General features: G+C 38.7%; 1 protein-coding gene across 1 annotated transcript in view; it reads right to left on the minus strand.

Annotated features, from left to right (window-relative positions):
* Positions 1-167: 167 nt before the first annotated feature.
* The window catches only part of LOC127578885 (tyrosine-protein kinase Srms-like), a 40,399-nt gene continuing 24,139 nt past the window's right edge, over positions 168-16,427 (minus strand). Inside the window, exons 4-8 of the mRNA XM_052031422.1 lie at positions 13,063-13,207; positions 10,669-10,827; positions 5,202-5,383; positions 1,583-1,739; positions 168-1,502 (exon numbers count right to left, since the gene is read on the minus strand). Of these exons, the coding sequence (XP_051887382.1) occupies positions 1,288-1,502; positions 1,583-1,739; positions 5,202-5,383; positions 10,669-10,827; positions 13,063-13,207 (858 nt within the window). The 3' untranslated portion in view covers positions 168-1,287. The remainder of the gene's footprint in view (positions 1,503-1,582; positions 1,740-5,201; positions 5,384-10,668; positions 10,828-13,062; positions 13,208-16,427) is intronic.

Consider the following 16,427-nt stretch of genomic DNA (forward strand, 5'->3'; position numbering starts at 1 on the left):
AAATTTTTACAGTGATGATTTATTTCTGAGCTAATTTTATAGTGAACATAGTTTGCAATGTCTAGGGTAAAACATTAGTCGTGCCTTCAATGAAATCTGAGGGTGAAATTAGCAGTCGTGCATGAACAGCAAGAGTGCAGAGAAGAGACAAGACCACAACTCTGTGGCACCGTTCAGTAACATCTAATTACCTTGCACACAACTCCCTGCTTGGAGCCCAAAACAATGAACAGACCCTGGAATTGACAGAATGCAATTATACAAATTTCTCTCCATTTCTGATGAATTAAACAACAAATTTAAGAAAGCTACTTAAAACATCTGAAGACTTTTACAAGGAATGAAAGTCCACTATAAATAACTGAGCAAAACATGCTCCAGTTATGCAATACCTTGTTATTAACATTTTTAAGTGTTGTTCAGCAGAATGGCTTCCTTTCATTGTGTTGTGCCTTACTGTCAAGACAATTATTGTGAGAGTAGCAAAACTAGGCATTGCCATTTGGAATAAAAAGAAAGGAGCATGGTGGAAGATTGTTGGCTTGTGTTTTGCAATAATCATTTCTCTTGTCGCCAGCCTTCGATCACTAACTGCATTCGTCATGCAGTCTGGCAGGTGATGCAAAATTAAATTCACAGGCACAAAGGCATTAAGAATTATTTCAAGTCTTCAAACTTCAAAGTAGGGTAGGTTTGCCAGGTCTGGATCCATAATGTACAAAAAGGACTGATCCCATTTCATTGAGGACAGATGTTACACAGATCCTAGGCCCAGGCTGTTGGAAGAGCAGTGGAAGTCTCTGATATATGTCCACCCACTCGCTTTCCATCGATTACAGTTAGTGATGGTCGTTAAAATCATATTTCCTCTATAAGTAATCTTACATTACTTATGTATTTTCACTATCCAATTTCTTTTAGGGTTTAATAATACTAATGCAAGGCTAAGAATTATTTTTGCTGATATCAGCAGACCAACATTTAATGGATTATTACACCATTCCTTACTCTGCTATTTTATATGGGTATCTTCATATTTATTTTCTGTAAATTAATGCTCTTGATGGAATACAGCACAGAACAACATTATGCTATAAATTTTCCCCTTTGTACTGCCAACCATAATTTGAAGGGAGTTAGTTCACTGTCGTGAACTAATGTGTCAAAAGTTAAGTAGAGAAACAATCCATTGTCATGAATCAAATGTAAAGAATTGATTCACATCCAGTTCCATCCAGAATTGCACCAATTGTAGTAATGTTAGACGTGTTCTCCCGGAGCTTGAACTCAGTTTTTGTCCGGAGCTTGATCTTGGTTTTTGTAATAATATTGAGAGTAGAGTGAATTAAGTTCATCTGTTAGTGTACTGAAAGATGGTCGGTTTTCCTCAGCTGCATTCCAGCACCTAAGCATTATTCCATATATATCTGGGGTACAGGTTTTGGGACAAGGCATTCTGTATCCCTGGTTTATTTTATCCACAGTTTGCTGATTTGTCATTCCTGAAACATTAAATTAAATTATAAATACATTACAACAGATCATCTTGCCTTATGCCTTAAAATTATTTCAATTTACTTACCCTTATAAGGATCTTTGCCATAAGTCACAATTTCATAAAGGAGAACACCAAAAGACCATACGTCTGATTTTACTGAATATCTGTCATAATTTGCAGCTTCTGGTGCAGTCCACTTTACAGGTATTTTGGTCCCAGCCCGGACAGTATACACCTCATCCTGTTCAATGAAAACAAGGGATTTGTTATAATTACAAAATAAAGAGAGAGGTTTTTATTCATTCCTAACTCACTTTTTCATACACACCATGTATAGTGGAGTAAATTTTCCCAACAAGAGGCAAAGGCCTATCCAATTTTATTTTAATGAGGGCTTTAGTTTCGGGGAACTGAATTAGGTCTGAACCCACAACCTCTGAATTAGAGCTGTCTGCTTTATTCAATATTAGAATATATATTGGAGGTCTGTGACCAGTGGTGTTCCACAAGGAACAGTGCTGGGACTTCTGTTGGTTGTGGTATATTTAAATGTTTTGGACGAAAATGAAGGTGGACTGATTAGCAACTTTGCAGATGACACGAAATTTGGTGGTGTTGTGGGTAGTGAGGAAGGTTAACAAAGGATTCAGCAGCATATACATGAGTTGGAAATGTGGGCAGAGAAATGGCAGATGGAGTTTAATTCAGACAAGTGTGAGGTGTTGCATTTTGGGAGATCAATTGTAAGAGGAAAGTAAACAGTAAATGGCAGGATCCATGGAGGGCATTGATGTACAGAGGGATGTTGGGGTCAATTCCATAGCTCCCTGAGAATGCCAACACAAGTAGATAGGGTGGAACATAAAATGTATGGCATTTCATTGGTTGGAGTGTTCCAGGCCTGATCGCCAGGGCCTGACCAGGTATATTCAAGAACACTGTAGGAGGTTAGAGAAGAAATTGTGGGAGCCCAGGCTGAGATACTTGCATCATTGTTAGCCACGGGTGAGGTGCCGGTAGACTGGAAGGTAGCAAATGTTGTGCCTTTATTTAAGAAAGGCGTCAAAGAAAAACTTGGGAACGATAGACCAGTAAGTCTAACGTCTGTGGTAGGTGAGTTACTGGAGAGGATTCTGAGGGATAAGATATACGTGCATCTGGAAAGACAGGAGTTGATTAGGGGTAGTCAGCATGGCTTTGTGCGTGGGAGATTTTGTCTTATGAACTTGATTGAGCCTTTTGATAACGTGACCAAGAACGTAGATGAGGGCAGGGTAGTAGACGTGGTTTATATGGACTTCAGTAAGGCCTTTGAATATGGTAGGGTGCTCTGGAAGATTAGATCGCATGGAATTCAGGGAGAGCTGGCTAATTGGATACACAGTTGGCTTGATGGTAGGAAGAAGAGCATGATGGTGGAAGGTTGTCTCTTGGACTGGAGGCCCGTGACTACTGGTGTGCCTCAGGGGTCAGTGCTAGGGCCCATTGTTATTTGTCATCTATATCAACGATTTGGATAAGAATGTACAAGGCATGGTTAGTAAGTTTGCAGATGACACTAAAATAGGTGGTACAGTGGACAATGAAGAAGGTTATCAAAAATTACAGGGGGATCTTGATCAGCTGAGAAAGTGGGCTGAGGAATAGCAAATGGAGTTTAATTTGGATAAGTACAAGGTGTTGCATTTTGGAAAGTCAAATCCAGGTTGGACTTTTACAGTGAATGGCAGGGCCCTGGGGAGTGTTGCAGAAAAGGGGGACCTTGGAGTACAAGTACATGGTTCCCTGCAATTGGAGTCACAGGCAGACAGGATGATGAATAAGTCTTTTGGCATACTGGCCTTCATAGTCAGGGCATTGAGTTGGGAGGTCATGGTGCAGTTGTACAGGACATTGGTGAGGCCACACTTGGAGTACTGTATTCAGGTTTGGTCACCCTGCCACAGGAAAGATGTTATTAAACTGGAAAGAGTGCAGAAAAGATTTACAAAGATTTTGCCAGGTCTTGAGGGACTGAGTTATAGGGAGAGGTTGGGCAGGCTATATTTTTACTCCTTAGAGCATTGGAGACTGAGAGATGATCTTATAGAGGTGTATAAAATCATGAGAAGCATAGATAGGGTGAACCCCATTCCAGGGTTGGGGAATCAAGAACTAGAGGGCATAGGTTTAGGGTGAGAGAGGAAAGATTTAATAGGAACTTGAGCTGGAACTTTTTTACAAAAAGGGTAGTATGTATGTTGAATGAGCTGCCAGAGGAAGTGGTTGAGGCAGGTACAATAAAAACTTTTAAAACACAGTTGGACAGGTATATGGATTGGAAAGGTTTAGAAGATAAATGCTGGCAAATGGGACTAGCGTGGATGGACCATCTTGGTTGACATGGAGCAGTTGGGCCGAAGGGCCTGCTTCCGTGCTGTACAACTCTATGTTCTGGTTGCACCATTACTCGAAGGATGTAGAGGCTTTGGAGAGGGTGCAGAAGAGGTTCACCAGGGTGTTGCATGGATTAGAATATTAGCTATAAGCAGAGGTTCAACAAACTTGGATGGTTTTCTCTGCAACGTCAGAGACTGAGGGGTGACCTGATAGAAGTTTATAAAATTATGAGAGGCATAGATAGGGTCAATAGACAGAATCATTTTCCCAGGGTGGAAATATGAAATACCAGAGGCCATAGTTTTATGGTGAGAGGAGGAAAGTTTAAAGGAGATTTACGAGGCATGTATTTTTACAGAGTGGTAGGTGCCTGGGACGCGCTGTCAAGGGAACTGGTGGAAGCAGATAAGACAGCAACATTTAAGAGGCATTTAGACAGGCACGTGAAAGGCAGGGAACGGAGGGATATAGAACATGTGTCGGCAGATGGGATTAGTTCAAATTGGCAAGGTCAACTCAGACATTGTGGGTCAAAGGGCCTGTTTCTCTGCTGTACTCTTTTACATTTTATGAGGAAAGGTGATAACTAGAAAGAAACAATTAACATTTTGGGAGGGGGGGGGATGGATTAACTGTATTTTTCTTGCAAACCTAGAGTTGTATTTAAACTAGAGTGAAATACCAATGACGTGCACAATTGGGAGTTGTACTGGTCTGCTGCTTTTGTAAGATCGCTGTTGAGCAATTTCCTACAGTTCCTCCATCTCTTTTGCCTGGCTGACCTGGTAACCTGGATGATACAGGCCTCTATTCTAGATAGGAAGGTCCATCTCCCAGAACAAGTAACGAGAATACAACTATAGGCATGAAAAGCCTGCATCAATGGGACTGTTTGTCAGGTTGAAGACAAAAAACACCCCACAATCTGTAAAGGGTTGAACCAGCTAACTTGTCATAACTAAATTAAGCTGTGGATTTAAAGTGGATTTTCACACAGCAATAGGAAGTATTGCACAAAGATGAAATACTAACCCCAAGGTCCAAAACTTTACATTAGATGGAATCATTTCTATTCACACAGAATAAACATCATCTGGAACAAGTTGCTTAAGTATTCATGACTGCCCTATTCTATGCATTACAATCAACATTGCAAAAATACAATGCTCTGGAAATTTGAAATAAATGCAGGCAATTTTAGAAATACTCAGCAGATAAAGCAGTATCTGTGAAGAGAGAAACAGATGACTACTCTTTAATGTTTTAGGAAATGCAAAACAGGATTTTCAGTTACAGTCTGGGCTGTTGAGATTGCGACCCTTACCCGGATCAATCTCATTAATCCAAAGTCTGCAACTTTGCAGACAAGATCTTCTCCAACAAGAACGTTTCTTGCAGCCAAATCTCGGTGGACAAATTTATGATTTTCTAAGTAAGCCATTCCTTCTGCCACTTGGCTAGCAATATACACAAGGTGAGTAATTGTTAATGTTTCACCTTCAGCGCCTAGAAACAAAATATTCAAATATATTATTTACAACAATCATTTCATCATCAAGGCAGCATCTCCTAAGCTGCACAATGTGTTAGTATAAAGTTTCACTGCTGCAATCCAATTTGTTGATGGCATAAAAATCTCCTTGATTTATTGTTTAAAATCATATCTCAAATGAAATTTCAATCCAGCTTGCAGGCTGGAGTTGCACATGTCTAAGATGTGATACACCTGACCTTTGGCAGTGCTCAAAGGCTCCCCGTAAGCAAGCAAACTGTCAACAGCATCATTTTTATGGAATAGACATGAGTTTTGGTAAGAAATTCAGCAGAAAGATATCAGTAGTGAACCTTTTTAAAAATTTTGCTGTTTGTCAGAGGTGGTCCAAGTGATCTTTACCAATCCTGCATTTTGATGTGTCTCCACATAATTGGAAAATTGAACTAATGCTCAACATTTTCTGACCATTCATGTTACTGCATATAGTAGCATAAACAGTATGTGCCAGTATTTCTGACATCCCCTGATAGTGGACTAATTCATATAAAATGGGGGGAGGGGGAAGATAAGTATTTCAAATCAAAATTTAAATCAATGTAATTTCTCAATGGTTTAGAAAATACAAATATAAAACATTACAATTGCTTTGCACAAGCATGTCATTCCTTACTAACACTTCTGCCATTTATTGGTACACTTGCAGCTATGCTACGGTATTTTCAACATGCATCCAGATTTTCTTAAATTTCCTAATTTTAAAGTAATATTTAATCTGCTTTATCCACTTAGACACAATTTAATTTTAATTACAAACCTTTCTATTCTCATACAATCACAGGTGACTTATTCAATGGCTCAGATTTTATTACCATAACTTTGTTGACCAAACTTGCCACCCACAGTCACCCCATGTCAGTCCCATGGTCTTCACCCCATGTCAGTCCCATGGTCTTCACCCCTGTCAACCGAATTGTTTGAGACACATTTCAGAGAGATTTCACATAATCTCATCTCTAACAACATGTTCAGAGTCAATTCAAAGCTATGGAAGAAAATATATAGATTTCTAGTGGTCCCTTTTTGTTTTGAACAAATTTTGTATCATTTAACATTATGATTATACTCCCTAGAGGTATCTTTCTGAATTTGTGTGTAATCTCACTTCTAAAGAAGTGAGACTAGAGTGTTTTGCCTTGTAATTGTTTTAATATTGGAGTGGATAGAGGGTAGGGATCCCATGCACTTTATATATGTTGATTGATTCTTATTACACTTTTCCTCATGTGACAAAAGGAAGCAGCCTATTACATGTTATAACAACATTTCCAAATGACAATGACATCAGGTACCCAGAATCCTAAAGAAAAGCAAAAAAAACCTGCAGATGCTGGAAATCTTAAATAAAAGCAGAAAATGTTCGAAACACTAAGCAGGTCAGGCAGCATTTGTGGAAAGAGAAATAGTTAATGTTTCAGGTCTGAATTGGGAAAGAGAGAAATGTCAGATTAGGTAACAGAGAAGTGGAGTGGGGGGTGGGGTGGTGGTGGGAGGGAAATCCATGGAGCAAAAGGAATTTCTCTGATAGGGTAATCATAGCATCTTAAAGTGTCAAAATGCAAAGTCATCTTTGTGTAGGATGAGCCAGTTCAACTTTTCTTGTTTAGCAATTTATTGAAATGGTCCAAAATACCCTGCCAACATTTGTGGTCTTAATGCCAAGACCCTGTGACAGAAGTGAACTGGACTTCCTTCTTCAAGCTGCCAAAGGGGAACCAAAACCAGAAATATATGTTTTTCTTTTTAGCAATTAGCTGGAACTTTGTGGTTTAACTAGATATCGCAATATCCATTGTTACAAAACGAGAAATGTAAACTAATTCTGTGATAAACTTAAGCAAAAGCATTTCCCACAAGTGTTTCACCTGCTTGCTATATTAGGGTAGACTAGATTCTCTCTTCCTGCAGAACATTTGATCACACACTTTCAGTCATGCAGTGACTGAGGGTTAGGATTCCAAAATTAGAAGATTTTACGTCCAATTTTCAACCATGGTATTGAATCCAAGAACCAAGAGTGGAAAAGTAATTGCCACCTTATTTTTGACATGTTGACTAAAGTTCATAACACATGGCTGTGAAAATCACCGGAGTGCACCACACTATAGATGATGCAATGTCGTCACTGGCTCCATCACAGCTCACATCCTCAGTCTAGATCAACCAAACTACATTGTTTCAACAGACCAGGGTGAGATTTGAGGTGCTGGAATTGGCTAAAGAGACTATAAAGTCCATCAAAGAACCCTAGTTTGGGAGTTGTTGCTTTGGGTTCACGTATTAGAAAACCTTTTGTGCTTTTTGATCCCCAGTTAGGCTCCACTTTAATCACTTGTATGCTTGGAAGCCAGAGCCATTTACATAGTGGAAAAATCAAACTTCTGAACACCTGGGAGCTTAGAAGGCATTACATTTAAAAGGGTTTTGTCTAGTGTAAAATGCAGTAGGCAGACCAGTCCAGTCTTTCATTTTCTGGAATAACACAATAAGATTATGGCAAAGGTGTAATAAAATTCAGATATAGACAAGTGGATTTTTCATTGGCAATGCTGTCTGGTGCTCTCTTTATTTATATTTATGAGGCACAGATGGCAGGGCCAACATTCATTGCCTATTGCTGACTGTGCAGCTAAAGCCCTTTCTGAACTGCATCTGATGAAGAAAATATTGCTATTGTGTTGTCAAATGGGAGTTCAGGATTTGGACCCAGTGACACTGAAGGAATGGTGATGTTTCTCCAGGACAGGATGATGTGAAACCAGAGTGGGAACTTGTAAGTGATGGCATTTCAAGTGTGTTGACCTTGTCCTACTAATGGCAGAATTCATGGGTTCGAGAGGTGCTGTTGAAACTACCTTGGTGATTTTGTGGATGATACACACTGCATCCAAAATGTGGTGGCGGCAGAGGGAGTGAATGTATAAGGCAGTGATGGGCTACTGTTCAAGTTGATTGCTTTGTTCTGCTTAGTGTTGAGTCTCTTGGGTATAGTTGGATTTCCATTCATCAGACAAGTGAAGAATATTTCATCATACCACTGATTTGTGCCTTTTTTAGATGATTGAAAGGCTTTGGGAGTTAGGAAATGAGCCAACCGCCACAAGATAGCCAACTTCTCACCTGCAGCGGTCAACAAGATATTTATATAATTGGTCCAGTTGAGTTTCAGGCTAATGGTAACCCCTAGGACATTGATAGTGTGTGACTTACTGATAGTAATATCATTAGATGTCAAGAGTAGATGATTAGACATTCTCCTCCAAAGTTGACCTTTATTGCAGGGAAGGAGTACAAAAATAAGGATGCCTTGGTGCAATTGTGCAAAGGTTTGATGAGATCCGGAGTAATGCGTACAGTTTTGCTATCCATATTTAAAGAAGGATATACATGCATTGGAGGCAGTTCAGAAAAGTTGTCTAAGTTGATTCCTAGGATGAAGGTGTTATCTTATGAAGAATGATTGAGCAGGTTGCACCTAAACTCATTGGAAACATAGAGGGATATGTGGGAGGAAGGGGTTAGATAGTCTTAGGCGAGGTTTAAAGGTCGGCACAACATTGTGGGCCAAAGGGCCTGTTTTGTTCTGTACTGTTCTATGATTCTATGAGATACTGAGGGGGATACTGAGATACTGGTGTTTTGTTTGCTATGTTTTCCTTATGGGGATATCTAAAAGTAGGGATGAAGCTTCAGAAAAATAGAGTCACCCATTTAAGATGGAGATAAGAAAGAATTTCTCAAAGGATTGTGAATCTCTGGAATTCTGTACCCAATAGAGCTGTGGAGGCTGAATTATTCTGGTTGAAATAAATTAGTGAATGCAAAGGGAATCCAGGGCATGGGCATGAAAGTGGCTAAGGCATGAATGTGAAGTTATGTCCAAGATCAGATCAGCCGTGGTCTACTGAATGGTAGAGTAGGTTTGAGGGGCTTCACTCTTCTCACTGCTCCCATCAGGCAGGAGGTACAGAAGCCTGAAGTCCCACACCACCAGGTTCAAGAACAGCTACTTTCCTACAACCATCAGGTTCTTGAATTGACTTGCACAACCCTAACCTTACCTCAGCAACGGAACACTATGGACCACCTCTGGCACAACCATGGACTTGTCTTTGATTGTGCCTTTTCTTTTGCACTAAGGTCTTATTTTTGCACAGTCTTTTTTTTCTCTCTCTCTTCACTGTCTTTTATAATCTATGTGTAATTTATACTCTGTGTGTTGTCTGAACCTACGTGTCTGTGATGCTGCTGCAAGCAAGTTTATCATTGTACCTGTACCTCACCGTACTTGTGCACATGACAGTAAACTTGACTTGACCTGAAAGGCCCCTCAAGTCTGCTCCTGCTACAGGTTTTTATACTTTCGTTGAGGGTGATCATTGCCTGGTATTTATGTGGCACAATCATTAGTTGCCCTTTCTAAGGCCCTTGCTGAATGTTGCCTAGGCTTTGCTACATGCAGGCATGGGCTGGTTCATTCTCTGAGCAATTATGCGTAGAATTGTACATTGTATAATCATCAGTGAACATTCCCATTTCTGCCCTCTCACGGAGGAAAGGTGTTTGATGAAGGAACTGAAGATGGTTGGACCCAGGACACTGCACTAAGGAACCTCTGGAGTCAGTAAAGCCCTGCAGTCACAATTCCCAGATGTCAAAGCTGGTGTTTAAATTGAACACTTGTGACTGTCAAAATCCATTAAAATGAAAACATGATTAAAATGTTAAAATCATGAAAACATTTAAAAAAATGAACCCTTCCAGAAAAACTAGAACACAATTAAAATCAGTTAAACAATTTAAATAAACTCAATTAAATCAAAGGAAAGGGAAACTAATTTGTACGTACTGTTTTCTCCATAACTGCTCCTTTCCATTGAAATCAATGGAACAGTTGGCTCAGCCAGCAGATAAACCAGCCTAAATGCTAGAAGATCTGAGGTAGTGTACGATCCTGAAATGACTTCAAGAGGAACCCCACAGAACGGAGCAAGTGTCCTGAAAGCAGCTGGAGTAAAAGGCTTGACTTCAGACTGTGCTCAGGAGTTCTGCCCAGGTAAGAGGGTAAAAACAATAGATCCAAGCAGATCTGTTAGCTCTCAAGGAAAAGATCACAGAATCTTACAGCATAAAAAGGAGACCACTTGGTCTCTTGGTCTGTCATGCACAATAAGCTTTCTGATACAGGTATATGCATGCTCCTACTCGCCTGACTTTCCCCCATTTTCCAGTTACTAACCACATAAGTAATCCTTTAGGTTTCCTTTGGTCATGAGTTCTGTGACAATGTAAACAGGTTCTTCAATTGAACAAACAGCATGAAGCTGGATTAGGTTTGGATGGTTGATGCTCTTCATAATTTTAACTTCTTGAAGAAACAAATCCGCATTCATATCATCTGTGTAAATAAAATGAAATATTCAATATTTTACCAGACATTCTTCACAATTTTTAAAACATGGTCAGTGTTGCAAATAAAAGTGAACCACACACAACAGTTTACTAACCTTGAGCAGTGGGCTAGAATATAAACACTTTACTCCCACCACATAGCACTTTAGAGCAAATTTAATAATCCTGTACTGTCCAAGAATTTCATTTAACAGAGGCAAAGGTGAAAAAAGATACTCTGCACTGTCAGTATGATTCTCAATCCTATTTGCCCATGCATGGTACCATAGTGTAAATTCTCACACCTCAGAAACCACCTCTACTTGCCATTCAGAAGATCTTGCACATTTGGCAAAAAAAATCCAAGATCCCTAAAGAATTAAAGCTGGCTGAAAATGTGTTACAAGACTCTGTAAATTTATTTTAACAGGTTTTGGATAACATGGTAAAACTGCAAGAGAAATTGATGAGTAGATTGTAAATTCCATTTGAATACTTTCTGAAACATACATTGACTACAATATAGAGAGTAACTCTATTCATTACTCCATCCCAATCTCACTAGTTTCTGTGTATTTCCTGTGGGTACTCCAACATCCCAAATACATGTGGTTTGGTAGGTTAATTGGTCACTTGAAATTGGTGTGTAGGTGGAGTGGGAGAACCTGGGTGGAGTTGATAGGAATGTGGGGAGAATAGATTGCAGGAAAAGTTAGTGGAGGAAGGGCTTGCTCTGTGATCCGGCATAGACTCGATGGGCTGAAATGGTTTCCTTCCATGCTGTAAGGAAAGGAAATATTTCTTTAATCCATCTGGTCAATATCATGGAACCTGCTGCCTGGTTACATTGTGGGAGCTATCAGCAACAGAATTGCAGCAATTCCAGACACAAGTCCAGCACTATCACCTCAGTGTATGAGGAACGTTCCAAGAAATGAAATTGGTAGAACACCCCATATCCCAAAAACTAATGTTAATAAACAATGCTATTATATAGGATATACACACTTATATCTTAATATGTTCAGTCGTAAAGAACATATCAGCAAGAAAAATAGTTCTACTTCATGGGTGTCTCCATATGATCTCATTTAGCAAGAATGCTAGGTGATACATAGATTTTCTGATGACACTGTTATTTCATTTTGCTGCACTGCATAGTTTTCACATATTTTCTAAAGTGTCTTTTGATTAACTGCAAGTCCATTTTTGGCATGCAGTTTACAGGAATAATTCTATGAGGTAGATTCTCGCTGCAGAACCCTACTGTACTAAAGCAATGGTTGAAGACAGGGCTGTGTCAATACAGGGCTGGTTTTGTGATCTACACTGTGGCTTGCAAATTCTTCACATACTCTACACTTCAGGAAATTATCCTGCTTTATTTTTACTAGAATAAAATTCAGTTAACAAATTGCATTTGTAATCAGGTTATTCATTTACCACAGGGTAAGGAAGGAGTGGATGGAGAGGAAGAGAGAATTTCAAACTCAGTCAGTAGCAGTGAACATGCATTAACACAGGCCCAAATCTGCATGGAAATGTCTATAGGGGAACAGGCAGCAGTTCCCTCTTTGTGTGTCTTCGAGGGATTGAATATGGAAATTTCAAGCTTGCTGATACAATTACATTCTGACACTGGACTCCTAAAAGAGTCTTGTACAGAAGTGTGTAATTCCCCACCACTTGTACTTTAGTAATGTTTCATATTTTAAAACTTTTTGAATAACTTTGAATGTTTGCGAATATTAAAATGTTAACATTCTACAATTACATTCTGACACTGGACTCCTAAAAGAGTCTTGTACAGAAGTGTGTAATTCCCCACCACTTGTACTTTAGTAATGTTTCATATTTTAAAACTTTTCGAATAACTTTGAATGTTTGCGAATATTAAAATGTTAACATTCTTTCAGCAGTTTGTGGGTGGGACATGCTGGTCCCAATCCTGCCCCCATCCCCAACCTCCATGATGGTATTTTTGTGCTCAAGGCTTTACCATGGTGCAGTACTTGCCAAGAATCTGGTTGTCTGTGTCCAACAAGTTCCCACATCGGGGTTGTGGGGGAGCATTGGGATTAATGCCAGAGAGCAGCAGCAAGTGTATCCCCTGACCATAAAATCGTGGCCATGGTAATGGTTGTGCATTAATACTACTGAAAGTCTGTTTCTCCAGCTGTATTTGTTCAATCACCCCTATGTCCGTCTTTTGTACATCACATAAACACAATATGCCACAAACCCTTTTTAAGCATTTTGATTGCTACACGTTGGTTTTTCTTCCAAACTCCTTCCCAGACTTCTCCAAAGTGACCTTCTCCCAGTTTTCTTAACAAAGAAAACTCTTCTCTAGGCCTTTCCCATTCATCAGCTTTATAAGCTTCTTGCTGCAAAAAAGCCATAACATTAGTACACTTTATTTGGTTTTCAATAACCCATTTACTTATATATTTTTTGAAAAGGTAAAGACTATAAGATTCTATTATCAAGCATAAAAATTTGTTCAACTCAAATCCAATTTAGTAATGTTTTTCAGTTTTATTTGGAGTAGTAAACAAGTAGTATAAGGGCTACACATGTACCCTATTGGGTAATTAGTTAACCTAATTTAACCTAAGTCAGTTGACTCAAACTTCTGTGCTCAAGGAATATAAGTCTTAGATTTTGCAAAAGCACAGCATGATTCAGCACAGTGTGGAGGGTTCATTTAGTGTAGTGTCTCTAGAGTCTGTATATTAGTAAGTAAGGATGAGGTTTCATATTTATTTATTTAATATAATTGTTAGATTTTCTTAACTTTGCAGTTTTTATTTGCAATGGGAAACAACTAGCAGTAAGTGATAAACAAGTCCCAAGACATTCTATAAGTATACCTAATGCAAGAAGGGTAGCCAGGGATAGAATAAGTCCCCTGAGGGATCTAAGGGGTAATTGATTGTATGGAATAAGGTGATGTGGGTGAGGTCCTAAATGAATACCTCATCTGATTTTTCCAAGGAGAATGATGTGGAAAATAGTGAGTTCAAGGAGGGAATATGGATAATCTGGAGCAGGTCAGTAATATTAAGAAGGAGGTGTTAGATGTTCTTGGATACATGAGGGTTGATAAATTGCCAGGACTGGATGAGATCTATCCCAGGTTGCCATGGGAAGCAAAGGTAGAGGTAGTTATACAGTCACAGACCAATACAGCACAGATATGCAAAAATGACAAGATTAGCAAAAGTTAATGTGGGTTGCTTACAGACTGAGACAAGATAAATTATATTGGGAATAAGGAAATGGAAGAGATATTAAACAAATCTTTTGTGCCTGCCTTCACAGTTGAAGACATAGAAAATTCAGAAATAGTGGCAGAATACAGGTCTACAGCAAATGAGCAGATCAAAGAAATTAGCATCAGTTTAAAAAAAAATGTACTGGAGAAATTAATGGGACTGAATTCCTCAGGACCTGAAGATGGTGCATCCCAAGATTGAAAAAGAGGTGGCTATGGAGATGGTGGATGCTGGTTGTCATCTTTTAAAAAGCCATGAATGATTTCTGAGGTTGGACGGTTGCAAATATAACCATAGTATTTAAGAAGTGAGGGAGAGAAAAAATATAGGGTGTTACAGGACAATTACCTTTGCATCATTAGTAGGGAAATACCAGAATCAATTAGCAAAGAAAGAGACAACAGGATACTTAGAAAATTATTCAGGATTGGGCAGAGATAACAGATTTATCAGAAAGAAATTGGATTTATCAAATCAGTGAGAGGTATTTTAGTTTGTAACTAGCAAATAGATAAGGAGGAACCAGTGGATGTATCCATTTATCCTTTCAGAAAGGATGGTACCACACAAGGAGTTTATGAACAAAATTAGAGCACAGGGGATCTGGGGTAATATACTGGCACAGACCAACGATTGGTTGACAGACAGGAAACAGAGAATAGGAATAAATAGGTGTTTTCTGATTGGGACAGTGTGATTAGTAGGATACTGGCTCCAGTAGTTCACAATTTGCATCAATGATTTGAATGAGGGGATCAGTTGCAATCAACTCAACATTGCTGATGATGCTAAGCTTGATGGCTGTGTTATTATGAGGAGAATACAGAGTACAAGGGAACAAGAGTACAACAGAGAATACAAGGGGATATAGACAGACTAAATGAAAGAGTAATAACATAGAAGAATACAGAGTACAAGGGAACAAGAGTACAACAGAGAATATAAGGGGATATAGACAGACTAAATGAAAGAGTAATAACATAGAAGAATACAGAGTACAAGGGAACAAGAGTACAACAGAGAATACAAGGGGATATAGACAGATTAAATGAAAGAGTAATAACATAGAAGATGGAATTAATGTGGGAAATATGTCATTTACTTTGATGCACATAATGGAAAAATTTAGTATTTATTAACTAGTGAGAAATTGAGTCATGTTGATGTTTAAAGGTGAATATGCAGGTGTGGCAAGAAAATAAGAGAGCAAATGTTATATTAGCCTTTATTAGGAGAGAACTTGAATGTAAGAGTAAGGAAGTCTTATTGCAATTGTATAGATCTTGGTGAAAGCACATCTGGTGTATTGTGTAGATTTTTGATCTTATCTAAGAGAGAGAATGTACTTGCAATAGAGGAAGTGCAGTAGAGATTCACTAAACTGGTTCTTGAGAAAGCAGGTTTGCTGTGTGTGGAAAGATGGAGACATTTGGGGCTGTATTCTATGGAGTTTAGAGGAATGAGAGGGGATCACATTGAAACATACAGAATTCTTAGGGCTTCACAGGCTGCATTGGATCCACCAGAATAAATACAAGGATGAAGACTACAATAATCATTACTTAAAATAAGATGAGTTGCAATTATCCTGATTTCTTGTGTGATTTATCTATGCAATTAGTGCTGTGTAATAATGAGGGGTTCTGGCCTATGGTTAGCAGCTGGTCTGAATTGAGGCTCCTCCCACCTACCCGGTAAGAGGAAGTTGGGAATGAAAGACAAAATTCAGAAGACGAAATGAATAGAGAAGATAAATGCAATATGATATTATGTTCCTGATCTGTACTAAATGTTCTCATTTATATTTAAACAACCTTTCTTCTATCCACGGCTATGTTTGGAGTTTATATGGAAGTTGCAGATTCTGTTAAGTGGCAATTTACATAGTCACAGATGATCAACTGACAAGATAATTGGTGAGTAACTGGATTCTGAGGAAATTAGTGCAAAATTTAATTCAGCAAAATTCCTTTGTTTCTATTTTGAAGTTTATTTTGAAGTGTCCTGAACGCTCTTTTATGCAAAGTATAAAGGCAGCTTTTACTTGTTTTTGGATGATTGGGTATACTGTAGGAAAATGTGAGGTTATCAGCTTTAGAAAGAAGAATGGAAAAAGTAAATCATTATTTAAATAGACGGAGACAATAAAGTGTCACGGTTCAAAGGGGTCTGCAGTCCTAGGATATGAAACACAAGCACAACAAATAATTAGGAATGTTGTCCTTTATTGCAAGTGGTATGGTGTATAAAAGGAAGTTTTGGTACAATTTAAAGGTGCTGCTGAGACCACATCTGGAGAACTGCATGCAGCTTGGGATATAATTGCAAT

Source organism: Pristis pectinata, chromosome 16 (assembly GCF_009764475.1).
Source record: "Pristis pectinata isolate sPriPec2 chromosome 16, sPriPec2.1.pri, whole genome shotgun sequence".
NCBI classification, from domain to species: Eukaryota; Metazoa; Chordata; class Chondrichthyes; order Rhinopristiformes; family Pristidae; genus Pristis; species Pristis pectinata.